Here is a 13,446-nt window from a genome sequence, read left to right as displayed (position 1 = left end):
ATTTGGTAATCGACAGGTGCGAAGGTGGAAGTTCTCGAATAATTCCACGGCAACGTGATGCGGAAGGTGGCAGTTCTTGAATAATTCCACGGCAACGTGATTGCTTCATGATGCGCGCGTATGTATATATATATATATATATATATATATATATATATGTATATATATATATATGTATATATATATATATATGTATATATATATATATGTATATATATATATATATATGTATATATATATATATATGTATATATATATATATATATGTATATATATATATATATGTATATATATATATATATATATATGTATATATATATATATGTATATATATATATATATATGTATATATATATATATATATATATATATATGCGCATATACTAATTTATTTGAGCAGTGTTGGACCATTGGTGTATAATTTTATGATATTTATGTTTATTTTAAAATTCATTAATTGCTATTTTCTATTTTTAAATTATTTATATTAGCATGGATATGTGTAAATTTTTATTGAGCTCTCATACTATCTCTTGTTTTTTTTCAAAGTTCCAGGATGCTTAATATTTAGCTATGGTTTGGAAACCTAATAAAAGAACGAATATTTAGAACGTCACCGATACTAATCAAATAATTAAAATTTAGAATTAAACAACTTATATTACTTATGAATGATGGATTATTTTATTTTTTTATCAAATAATAATAATATATTGTCTAACGATAGAGAGGTTATGATGATTTTATATGTCTTGCATATTTTTGTGGATCTTACTCAAAAAATTATGTGGTTGCATAAAGAATAGAGCCCGGATGTAGCAGACACTTGAAGCTTATTTTCCCCGTGCAAAAATTGGTGGATGTTATTGGTTAAATTGTCAAATTATTGAGATGTTTCGGAAATAGCAGCCGAGCCAGGTGCATGTGCGTGTGTAGTCACCACCCCACGTAGACATTGTGAAAGAGACTTTCCATTTACGTAAAAAGACTTGCTTCCACGTCTTAGACAAAATTTTAAAACATTTGAAACAATTAACAAATGGGGTAAGATTGGTTTTTTTTTAAAAAAAATCTAAAATTAAAATTCAACCTCTACTCTTGTGTATAAATGTGCAATTTGTGATTTCTAATAACTTGGATGGAGCATTGCCCCCATCTTTATTTTTCTTTTCTACTCTTATGTACAGGTTTTCTTGGGCTTCCAGAAGAAATTAAAAGTTTCTTGTTTTTGTAAAAGTATAAAAAAATAAAAAAAATTTGAGGAAAGATTTATTAGGAGGAATAGGGTGACTCCAACCAATGCAATCACATATGCTCGTATGGAACTTCTTGGGTTCTTCTTTCCTTTTATGCTTCTTCCTTTTTTTTTCTTCATGCTTTTTCAATTTTGTTAAAATTTTTTTATTACTTTCTTTTCTTATAGCATTTTTACTTGCCATTCTTTGTAATTATTTCATTAGCTAAATAAAGTGATAATGCTTATTCCCTATTTTTCGGTTAAAAATAAAATTATTACAATGACACATGTTCTCTCCGGACAAGAATATTTCAATGGCATATGCTCTCTTACATCATAGCCATCAAGCAATCGGCAATCCAAATCAAATAATGCAAATCCACAACAAACGTAATTGCACATGCATATTGAACAGTCAAAAATTTAGTTTTATAAACGCTAGATCTATACAATATAAACCACAAGGAGAAACATACGTCATGAGGACTTGAAATGAAAGCCTTACGCTAGAACCATCTTTAAAGTGCCCTTATCATTACGCGGTCTATGATTCACGCGTTATGGACGACTTTTAGCCCAGACGCGGTAGCAAAACCCCAGTGCTGCTCGTACGATTCGTTATCCGTCCCACTTGTGATAGAAGAAAATAAAATATTCCGACGTCTTCTTTAATTAAATCTTCCGTGTCGGGCTTCGATCACAAAAATTACTTTCTCCTCGGGCGACAATCACTTTAATTTGTTTTCCAAAAATTATAAGCGAGCCAAACCAGCCCAAAATTTTATAAATTTTTTTTATTCCGTACCGCGGTCTTCCCACTTTTTAACCCCATAATTAACTCCCAAAAAACGCTCCAACCACCTTTAAACCCATTTATTAACTCCTAATTAGAGCTATTATATTCTAAATTAGCAACTATCCGTCCACGTCCCCGCCCCCACCCCTGTCCCTTGCCTCTCCTATAAAACTCTCTCCCTCCCCCTCCTCCAACCCTAACGCCCATCTATTGCTTCCAATAACAGAGAGAGAGAGAGAGAGAGATTTTTTTTCTTGTCCTCTCCTCGCGATCCGATCTCGATGGCGAACGCGACGCCCCCGCCGATCTCCGCGCAGCTCGCCCGGCCGTCGCCGTCCTTCCGGCTCCGCACCTCGAACCTCAACAACCTCCGCCTCCGGCGCGTATTCGACCTCTTCGACCGGAACGGCGACGGCGAGATCACCGTCGAGGAGATCTGCCAGGCCCTCGACCGCCTCGGCCTTGGCGCCGACCCCACCGAGCTCGCCTCCACCGTCGCCGCCTACATCCGCCCCGGCGCCGCCGGCCTCGCCTTCGACGACTTCGAGGCCCTCCACCGCGCCCTCGGCGACGCCCTTTTCGGCGCCCCCCCCTCCCCCGCCTGCGAGGCCGCCGAGGAGGAGGACATGCGGGAGGCCTTCAACGTGTTCGACGAGAACGGCGACGGCTTCATCTCCGCCAAGGAGCTCCAGGCCGTGCTCGACAAGCTCGGCCTCCCCGACGGCCGGAGCATCGACCGGGTCCACCAGATGATCTGCTCCGTGGACCGTGATCTCGATGGACAGGTGGATTTCTCCGAGTTCGTGCACATGATGCGCGCCATCACCGTCCAGTCCAGCTGATTGATTAGTATTAATGCAGCCAACTCCTTCTAATTCATCCTCAGCATTAATGCATCATATCTCGCTGCTTTGGGTGCGTGACATGTTATTTAAATATGCTTGCTTGTTTTGATGTTTTGACCAGTTAATGGGACGGGGAAAATATTGTTATGTTATTAATTTTGTGATTAACTCCATTATGTATGGACGAATTGGACAAGTGGCAACGGAGTTTGTTATGTTTTGGATCAAAATGATTGATTTGGATTGGTCAATGTTGCTTCTATTTTGGTTGTTTAAGTTAATCACTTTGTGTTTAAAAAATAAATGTTGTTCATAGATTTAAACGAGGTAAGATGCCAAAGCTTACTCAATTAGTGCAGAAATGGATGAATGGTTATTTTAATATTAGGACTGCCGTTGTACCGATTAGAGAAGGCTTCCATCTATTTGGTATTTTGCACATCTGAGTGCACATGGAGAACATATGGATGGCTGTGATTTACAAAGCACGCCGATCCCTATCCCGGGCAAAGAAGCATGCTTATGCCAATAATAAGGCAGAAACAAGTGCATGTGCCATGGAGAATCTAGATATTAAAATAAAAAATTATAGAGATGTTTCTTCAACTTTGTGCGAGAAACATAATTGCCTCTTTCATTCTCCGGTGATGGAGGGCTCCCACCATTTTAGTCTTTTTTTATTAATATATACTTTTTTGGGGGGTCTCGAGAAAGCAGCCGTCAATAGAATTTTTCTAATTCTTTTGAAAGGAAGAATGTAAAACTATTTTTCCTTTCTGCATGGACAAGAAGATCTGATCTAGCCATAAAAAGAACACTCCGTATAAATAACTATTCATCCTAAAGTTTTAGTTTTTTTTAAATTAGATTTCAAATTAAAATATAGTCCCTCCATCAATAGCAGAGCAAAAAAAAAAAGAAAAAAAATGAAGGCAAGTTTGTTCCAAAGCCAGATTGGAGTTTGAAGACAGAAAAGAGAGAGAGGAAAAGAAATAAAAAAAAGATAGGAAAAGATGATGCCTTTTTTAATTATGATCCCTTATTTTCCACTATACTGGGCAGCTCCTTCTCGTTCTTTTCCCGTGAATATGTAAATGTTTGCACTATTCTTTTTTCTTTTTCTTTTTTTTTATTGAAAAAAAAGAGTAGGGAGGAGGAAGGGACAAGTCCACTCCCGCGTAGCAGCCCCCACTAGGCCCCCGCCCCGCCAAGAGAATGTTCTCTAAACCGGTTTTACGCATGCCTTCCCCATCCTGGGGCCCGGCTCAGCTACCCCTCTGGCTACCATGAGGTTAGAATCCCCGCCCAGTACCACCAAGGTACCACCTTGGTGGTTTTGCACTATTTTTTTCCCTTCAATAAAAAAAGGGTTTTTTGCATGGTTACCCTTCTAAATATCAGATATTTCGTGAATACCTTTCCAAAATTAATATTTGCATGTATACCCTCGTCAAATATTTGTTTTGCTATTCTACCCTTTTTTATTCTTATTTTTGCATATGTACCCATGCCATCTAATGCCGTTAAAAAATTAACGGTTTTAAATTAAAATGACTAAAATACTTTCAATGGGTAGGAGTGCAAATAAAAATTTTTATAAGAGTATACAAGCAAATAGTAATTTTATAATGATATTCATATAATTTTCTATATTTAGAAGGGTATATACGTAAAAAAAATTGATTGTATCTAACTTTACCTCCTGCAATTAATTTAATGATGGGATTAATATCATGGGCAGTGAGTCTACCGACTAAAGGTTTTCAATCATCTTAGTTTTTGTGACTTGACGTGTTGACCAACCCTGAGACTCACCTGTTTTCTGCATGTATCAGATTGCAGCTGATAGTTGAAGAGTTGACAGAAAGGCCATATATATTGATGGCATACATGATTTATTTTTTAATTCATACATCTCCTTAATCAATTCTTCAGAAGTTTTTTTTTTGTTTATCCGAGAATGATTCTGCTTTTAATCTCCTTAGGAGTATCAGAAGAAAAAAAAGGTCATATTTCAATATTCTGAAAAGAGATGATCAGAAATATCCTGTTTTCCAGCCAAAAAACTTAACATTTTATGAACCAGACTATCAGTATTAAGGGCTACATATGGACTAATATGAGAAAAATATCGGTCATCAGAAAGATCAGGCAAGAACAAGGCATTGGTTAAAAAGAAAATAATAGAAAATCGATCGTTTTGGGGTTAAAAGAAAAGTGATCTTTCAACAAATCTTAAAAACTCTAAATCAATCACAACTCTCACAAACACGATGATGGATGGATTAGGATAGAATTCATGTCATAATAAAAATCTACCAATTTGCCCGAGCAATCACATATTACAAGAAATTAAGATACAATAAATCATGAGAATTCAAATACAGAAATCAAAGCAGATCGAGTTCGTATCATGGCATTACAAACCTGGCTGCGTAATTGGAAAATTTGTATGCAACAATCCAACTCTGATGTGCTGAAAATTCCTGCAAAACACACAGTAACACAATATCACGTTTTAAAGATCCATACAAACAGTTCTGATTATTTCAGCAATGGTTGTTCTTTCCTGGGGGGATTGGTTATAAGGGCCAGATTCAGCAAGATTTAAGATTTGAAAAGAGCCTAATAGAAGCGAGCTATCTTTCCAATCAAGGACAGTCTTCTGCAAAACTCCATGATCTTTAAGTTTGTGGAAGATGATTTCATAACTTGTGAATAGTCCAAGAAGCTTGCAGTAGATTCTCTTGGTCCAAAAACAGTAGAAGTCCCTTCATACTAGTTGGCACGCTGTACTCGACACCCAGAATCGGGCCCTTATCCTATCAAGCACAGGTCACTTCATGTTCTGATTCTTTTGAACGCTTGACCCATCCTAAAGCAGTAAAGTGAACACAGTGTGGTTCATTCTTATCAAAAGCATGCTGCTGAAACTGTGATCTTATCTCTAAAAGCATCATTATATGCACTAAACGATGATAAGAATCTCCACTAAGAATCCATGAAGTGAAAGGCGTAGAGCAACCTCCCTCCGTTCTTTCTTAACATCCAAGTAAGAAAAGATCTGCGCACAGGGCACTCGAAAATTTAAAATCCTGTTCAGAATGCTCTGGGCCACGAAAGGGGAAGCATCGTTACAACACCCTACAAAACTAGGAAAGGTGGCCCCTTTTTTTTGAAAAAAAAGAAAAAACGAAACCACATTACCAAGGCAGTCCAATCTCCAAGCTCAAAACAATCTAAAGAAAGAAAAAGAAGTTAATCCCCACTCCCAGACCCAGCAGTCCAAGAAAGAAAGCAAGCAAAGAAGTAAGAACAATACCAACCAGTCTGAGAGAGAGAGAGAGGAAAAAGAGGAGTTGAGATGGCTGTGTACCGATTCAGCAACACGGTGATCGGATACTTGAACCTTTTGACGCTACTGGCGTCGATTCCGATTATCGGAGGGGGGCTGTGGCTGGCGCGGAGCTCGGCGACGTGCGAGTCGTCGCTGCAGACACCGCTGCTGGTGCTGGGTTTCGTGGTGGGGAAGCCGGACGCCAGGGGGAAGCCCGCGGGGGGTGGGGAGGCGCCGGGGGTGGGGAAGCCCGCGGGGGCTGGGGAAGCCGGGTGCCCGGGGGGAGGGGGGGGGGGGGGGGTGGAAGAGAGTGGGTAATAATATCATTTCATATTTTAATTTTGTTTTTAATTAATATAAATACGATTTTTTTAAACATCGTTAGAACATCTGTACAATAATAGAGTTTTACGAGGGTATACATGTAAATATCAATTTTGGAAGGATATTCACACAAAATCTAATATTTAGAAGGGTATCTATGCCAAAAAAATCTATAAAAAAATAAAGAAAGCGACACGAAAGAGGAGGAAGGGATGCTTCTCCAATGAAGAGATGGAGAAGCCCTTCCACTATACTAATGGGATTAATAAAGGAATGGCTCCCATTCCTTGTACTTTTTTCTCTCCCAAGGCAGCCTTGGTTTGGATTTCCACCATCTCCACCGTCCCCACTCCTACTACTCATCGTCATCCTTTTATTATACTTTCTAGCTAATAATTCTGAAGATGGAAGAGAAGGTATAAATTTTTAAATATTTAGAAAGCTTGTTAAGAATCGGTCATTGACATCGAGGCTGCGATCGTCATCCAGGTTGAAGAGTTTGAGGGTGTCGAGAAAGCGGTTGGCGGTGGCGGCATTGGAACGGTGGGCAAGAAGAAGAAAAACTTCTCCATGATCTTGAAGATGAGAGCCTGGTCTAATATGGATCAACATATGACAAAAAAAAAAAAGGTCAAGTTTTAGGATCTAATTGAAAAAAATTAAAGGTTTGGGGTGAATATGTTTCTTGCCCAAAGTTAAAAGGGTGTGGTTGTAAATTTCTCTTAAAATAATTGGTAGGAAGGATATTATAGATATGTCGTGGTCCAGCTATCCGGTACCAGAATTACAAAAGATTCGCATTATGCAAAACTGGAGTGCTGCACTCAGCATCTGGAAAGATAAGTACAATAAAGGTGCATGAAAACAGGATTTCTTATTTTTTTATTTGGGTGGGGTTTTTTTTAGTAAAGCACCAGAATTACACAGTCCGAGAGTAAATACAATCAGAAAAATTGGAGAACAAAGTAACATAGAGAGGTGGAGATGTAAATGCAATAAAATTCCAAATCACAGGGTGAAGCCTTTTTTCAAGGTCTTCCCTTTGAAACTAGTCTTCCTATATATATATACATACACACATATATACATGTATTTATCCATGAGTGTTTTTTTTTTATGAGTATATAACAATAAACCCTGCACTCCAATCAAAATCTTCAGTAGGATAGCAATGCATGAAATGGGTAGACTCAAGTCAAATATGAAATCATATTCAATCACACATTTTATATCAGCGTATGTTTACATTCCATTAATTTTCAGATATAATAAAGATTTAGTAACATAATTCTCAAACAAATAAATAAAAATCTATAACAACTTATATCAGTCAAGAAAAAAAGCAATAGAAAGTTATTCAATTGTCGTGCAAATTCATTTTGTAGGATTTCATGTTAGTAATCAATAGAAAAATATCACAAATGTTCTTTTTTTTTTTGGTACCTCATAAATATTTCTTCAAAAAAAAAAATTTATAAAAAAATTATATTGCAGATGTACCATCTTTCCATTGCTCCTTAAATTAATAGTTTGAATATAGTGACAACTTTATAGGAGAGTTACACATGAAATACTTATGTGAAATTTTTTTAAATCAACGTAGGGTCCATATGATTGCTATAAAAGTGTACATATGTATGCCATATATGGTTTGCAAACCTCTAAGCTAAGCATTAGTATTTTTAATAGAAATCTTTTATTCCATTCCATGTATCAAATTTTAAAATCATTAACTCTTAATATTCTTTGTCCTCATACTTGATAAGTACAAATGCATTTAATAAAATCAGAACTGTCGTCATTTTAATCTCCTGACCGTAGATAAGAAAAATCCAACGGCAGGAAACGGGGTTGCCGATAACTCTTTATCAGCTGTGCGGTATCGCTGAACAGAGTTCTTCTCTTTTCTTTTTGCATTGGAAGCGACTCTGAACACAGTTAATTTCAGAAAACTATTGGTGGACGCGAAACGCGGTAGTTTCCCATTGGCTGAAAGCGACATGAACGGATCCCGAGAGACAGGTTCAGTCTCATCCGTTAGATTAGCAGGCTTTGCCGCGTTGGTGGTCATAAAATCATTGCCACTTCCGCGGTTTTTAGAAGCTCCGCCGTCTTCTCCCGCCATTCCCAAAAGGCCAAAGCCCCATTCTCTCTCTCTCTCCCCCCCTCGCCTCTCCTCCTCCCTCTCTCTCTGTTTCTCTTCAATCTTCATTCTATGCAATTAGCCCTTGTCTAAAGGTACGCTTTCTGCTCTCCAATATTCCTCTTTATAATGCTTTCCGAGGTATTAGAAGTCGAATCGATCTGTCGAGGTTTTTGTGGGGTTGATGTTGTAGAAAGTTAGGTTAGGGATTAGGCTTTTTGCTAAGAAATGGGAATATTAAGGTCCTTTTTTTGGATCAAGATTGGATTTTTTTTTATTCTATGGTTATGTGAGTCTTGTTTGCTGGATTTCGTGATATAGATGTTTTACCAGAAATGTTGGGTTAACAAGGTTTTTGGTTGTTTTTTAAAGATTTCGATCGGTTCGAGTTTAAAAGTTCTATTTTTGAACTGATTCTAGGGTTTCTGGTGGAAAAAAAAAATCATCGGGTTTCCGAGGTTGTTACATTTTATGTGGTTTCTGAGGTGAAAGATTTGTTTTGTTCTTATTCTTAGGGCTTTTCTTGGCGAACGGATATGATTATCTCGTGTTCTGTTGGCTGATTTGATGGGAAGATTGAGAGACTAGGGTTTTGATCTGCTGTTCTTTTGGCTGGAGTATTCTGGAATTGAGGACTGGAGAAGAGAGAAATATAAGTTTCAGCTGCGAAAATAAGGAGAAAGAAGAGCTCAGGAAGAAGTTTTCTTCCTGTATTTCATGTGCAAAGAGAAAGCTATCGTTCCAGAAAAAAAAGCATCATCAAGATTCTAGAGATGGAAACTGAACTGATAGATGGTGTAGCAGACTCCCAGTCTTCCAAGGTCTCCTGCTTGGAGAAAGGTAGGGTTTTGGAAGGCAACGATATTGGGGATGGAAAAATGGGTTCCGGAGTTAAGGTGGAGAAAGAGGAGAATGGAGTTAAGGTGGAGAAAGAGGAGAATGGTGAAATTTTAGTTTCTCGCCAAGCTCCCTGTTCGAAGAAAGTAAGTGATTCAAAAGGTGAAGTTGCTGGGCTCCTCAAACTTAGCAATGGAAAATACCTCGGTCCGGCTACCCCTTTTATGGATAGAGAAATAATAGAGATTTCATCCTCTTCTGATAAAAATGAGGAGGAGGATACTGTTCTGGGCTGTGAAACTCCAACTGAAAGCATATTTGATCCATTTGCTCCCGGCCCAGAAGATTTGATGCTTGCACCGAAAAAGAAGATAATGAGGGAAAGTAAAATCCCTCTTCGCCGGCAGCTAAAATTTGACTCCAGTGAATCCATGGAGACTGCAGAAGCCAATGCCTATGAAGATGCTGCAGAGGAAGAGCGCCTCTTGGAATGTATCTGTAAGTCGTTTATTGATCTGATTGTTTCAAGTGAGGTCAGGGAGATATCTGCTCAGATGTTGCCTGTTGAATGCAATCCTTCAGAAGGTTCCAAGACGCCCACTTCTTTACCTGTCCTAACTGGCGTTGCAGAGACATGTCCAGCTGCACCTATTAGGCCACCTGCTTTGAAGGCAAGGAGGCTTAGCCCGGAAATATGTCAAAAGCTGGACTTTGGAACTAAGTTGGGCGGAACCATGTAGCCTTTCTCATGGATGTCATAGGTGGGGGATGGAAGAAGGATTCTGTTACAGAGTTCTTTTTGCTGTTAATGTAAATAATTTGTTTTAGATACAGGATACTAGTGTCTGGTGAACTTAAGTGTCAGTTCAGTGTTGGTCGATTGTTGCTATACCTGTCTGTTGCAGAGGTTCTGTGCCTGGAGGATTGTCGTTTCCTGGGTGAAGCTTTCAATTTTATCTGCTTTGGAGTATCTGTGTTGGTGGGTTTTATTTTGTCGGCTAATGCCAGGAGCAGCATGTCCGTGATCATGTCCATAGCATTGATCTTGTTGACTTTAACCAGGCTTTGAAGTCATAGATGTGGCATAATGTCTAGTTGAAATTATAGATGTCTTTTGCTTTCACCTGTGAAACATCCAAATGTTACAACTCTTTTCGGTGTTTATAAGTATACTTTTGTGTTTATGATTTGTCTCCTTTTTAAATTATATCTTTACTTTTGAAATTTGTAGCAGAATTGCATATCTTGCTGTGATATGATGATCATCTTTTGTTATCTTTGCCTTTTTTGTTATTCTTTATTATTGGTCTGACTTTAATTAAACGTTGTCTTGTCTCTCTGGATTACCGTTAGGAGGAAAGACACGGACAAAGGTGTTATCTGTCGGGTATCCATTTATTGCTTTTTCATGATGAGTAAATCTAAGAGTTATTATATCAAGGGTGCTGAAATTCCCATGGTGGCAGCTAATGATTTTTAAGTCATGTGGAGAAATTCTGTGCATACATTTCCAGTTATGTTTCTTTTTTAAAAACATATAATAATAAATTATGATGATATTCTATGATCTTGTCCTTTGGCAGTGATCGTGTTTGGTGCACTTTGTCATCTCTGTTTCAGTTCTAGAAGATGGTCTTTTGGTTGCTTGCATGGAAACAAGCACCAGGTGTAGGTATTTTGGCAGGCTGAGTGTAATATCTGCAAGCTTTAGCTACTAAACTCTCAAAGCCGCTCATATAAACTATTTGAGGTTGTTGAAAGCCCTCCATTATTTTTGGTGTAAAGTCTTATGCAATGGGAGATGCTAACAATATCTCAAAGCTTGATTTGTACTGTTGCTTCAACCAACTTGTCATTGTGAGGTGGAAGTTGATTTTTGGATGGCATCTTCTTTGTCTATACCTTGTCACTTTCAGCAATTTATTCAGGAATTTGACCATTGAACATGAATGTTGTTTAGCTGGATTTCTTTATGTTGTTTTCTGGTTTCTTTTATGTATATTTATTTATGGTCTTGCATGAGTGTTTCAGTTGCAATTTACCAGCCTTTAATTTTTGATAATGATTGAATGTATTTGTGAGAATGACATGCATAATTCTACTTTAGCATTCTTGCTGATTAAGTTGAATGTAAAGCAAGACCAATAGCAAGTCCCTAATCAGAATTCCTGTTGCTTGCTAATACTACTTCTTCTGTTGCCAAAGGAAAAAGTTATCTTAATTATGTTATTGATTTTTGGAATTTAGATTCCTGCACCTTTATGATAGTATTAGTATCCTTATTCAAGTGAAATGAATTAGGAATGCTTGCTCATTCTTGTAAATGTTGCTCTCTTTTATACTAGTTTTCAGATGTTTTGATATAGCAGCCTTCCTCATTCCGATTTGCCTGTCTGACTTTAATGATCTCATTACTTTATATTGAAATGTTTGTACTATTTCTTTGGACTTCAGAATTTTTTCTATTCTTTACCAAAATTAGGAATAGCGCAAATAGAACTGCTGAATCTACATGTGTGTTTGTAAAAAGTTTGTAGATTTGCTGTACACCACATCTGCCTTGTTTTTATCTAAGTTCCACACCAAGGGACAGGTAGGTCCATGTATCAAGCTTGCATTTGTTGACAAATGGAACGTATTGCTGGCTTCCATGTCCACGTAGGTTTAGCATTCATACTTATTTGTGGTCAGATGTGCATGTAAATTATATGTGCGTATATATTATTTTTGGAATGTTATACTGATTTAGTGATCTATTAGATCAGTGTAAATGACAAAACTGACTTTAAAGTGGAAATCTGTTTATTAAATATTTAGACTGCTTAAATAGTGCAGAGCTGAATTTTGAAAGGCTTCCACCAGGGTGGGGTACTGCCGGATCTTTTAAAAATGGCAGCATAATGATGTTTTGTATGTTCACCAAAAATTTTCTCCATCTAAGGAATGAGTTGAGAACAATCTAATTGTGGAAGATTAATATCTTTTAGATTATATGTGATTGAAACTCTTTTGTCTAGCTATAAATGTAATAAAACCCTCATTTTCTTTTTGCCTATTTTGTCATTATGTATTTGGCTCAAGTTTCTTCTTTTTGCTTAAATGGATGTTTTATCTTTAAACCATGTTTTGGTAATTCCATGTCTAGCTTCAATAACCTCTTTAATGGATCATGAAATTGAGGGGTTTCACACATCAGCTGGAATTAGGGAGGTCAGCTTCTGTCAAGAGTATACATTATCAGTGCTAAATGAAAAAGAAAACTTTATTGGATAGAAAATAGTACCTGCGAATCCGAACAAATAGGTATCCATCTGTTCCTTTTCTTTTATTGGATAGAAAATAGCATCAGCTGCACATGATCCTACATCCACCTTTCTGATGCAAAATTTGCTCATTATGTTCACTCTAGATCCTCGTCTCTGTCTCTCTATTTCATATTTGTTTTTTTACTGGGATGTGAACCGCTGATGCTTTTATAACTGGTGTTTTTTCACAAAATCCTAATTAGGATAGTTTTGTAGCCTAGAAGTATACTAAATGTTCATTAGCTGTCGTTTGTTACAAAAAAAAAAAAAAACGAGATTTAGCTAACAGTTCCTAATTAGGATAGTTTTGTAGCCTAGAAGTATACTAAATGTTCATTAGCTGTCGTTTGTTACAAAAAAAAAAAAACGAGATTTAGCTAACAGTTGATGCTAATCTTGTTTTTTCTGTGAGAAATGAGTAACATGTCTTGTAGACTGCAACATATTGGATGATCCATATTGACCCTATTTTACGTGCTCAAAGTTTATACTTACATTTATTTTGAATTTGTCTGTTGAATGTTATTGTCTCTATTTACTTGGATACAAAAGTAGTGGTTAAGTGGTTTGTGGTGCATCTTTGTTCCTGGTTCTGAAGGATATAATTTAGGGGTCTACTGTT

At 37.2% G+C, this 13,446-nt stretch overlaps 2 protein-coding genes across 2 annotated transcripts; both read left to right on the top strand.

The window, feature by feature from the left end:
• Positions 1-2,230: 2,230 nt before the first annotated feature.
• Positions 2,231-3,189, top strand: LOC103699813 (probable calcium-binding protein CML27). The gene has a single exon (XM_008781816.4). It carries the CDS (start codon positions 2,315-2,317, stop codon positions 2,873-2,875), a length of 561 nt encoding a protein of 186 aa, XP_008780038.1. The 5' UTR covers positions 2,231-2,314; the 3' UTR covers positions 2,876-3,189.
• A 5,434-nt stretch (positions 3,190-8,623) lies between these two features.
• Positions 8,624-10,723, top strand: LOC103717868 (unknown protein 1-like). Its single transcript, XM_008806409.4, has 2 exons — positions 8,624-8,777; positions 9,198-10,723. The coding sequence occupies exon 2, from the start codon at positions 9,456-9,458 to the stop codon at positions 10,257-10,259; it is 804 nt and encodes a 267-aa protein (XP_008804631.1). The 5' UTR covers positions 8,624-8,777; positions 9,198-9,455; the 3' UTR covers positions 10,260-10,723.
• The last annotated feature ends 2,723 nt before the right edge of the window (positions 10,724-13,446 follow it).

The sequence above is a fragment of the Phoenix dactylifera genome, chromosome 3, assembly GCF_009389715.1.
Source record: "Phoenix dactylifera cultivar Barhee BC4 chromosome 3, palm_55x_up_171113_PBpolish2nd_filt_p, whole genome shotgun sequence".
Classification (NCBI taxonomy): domain Eukaryota; kingdom Viridiplantae; phylum Streptophyta; class Magnoliopsida; order Arecales; family Arecaceae; genus Phoenix; species Phoenix dactylifera.
Note: the sequence above shows the minus strand (reverse complement) of the source record. Positions and strands in the feature narration are given on the sequence as shown.

Coding starts and splice junctions, on each gene's coding strand:
- LOC103717868 (XM_008806409.4), top strand. CDS start 9,456: ATGGAAACTGAACTGATAGATGGTGTAGCAGACTCCCAGTCTTCCAAG.
- LOC103699813 (XM_008781816.4), top strand. CDS start 2,315: ATGGCGAACGCGACGCCCCCGCCGATCTCCGCGCAGCTCGCCCGGCCG.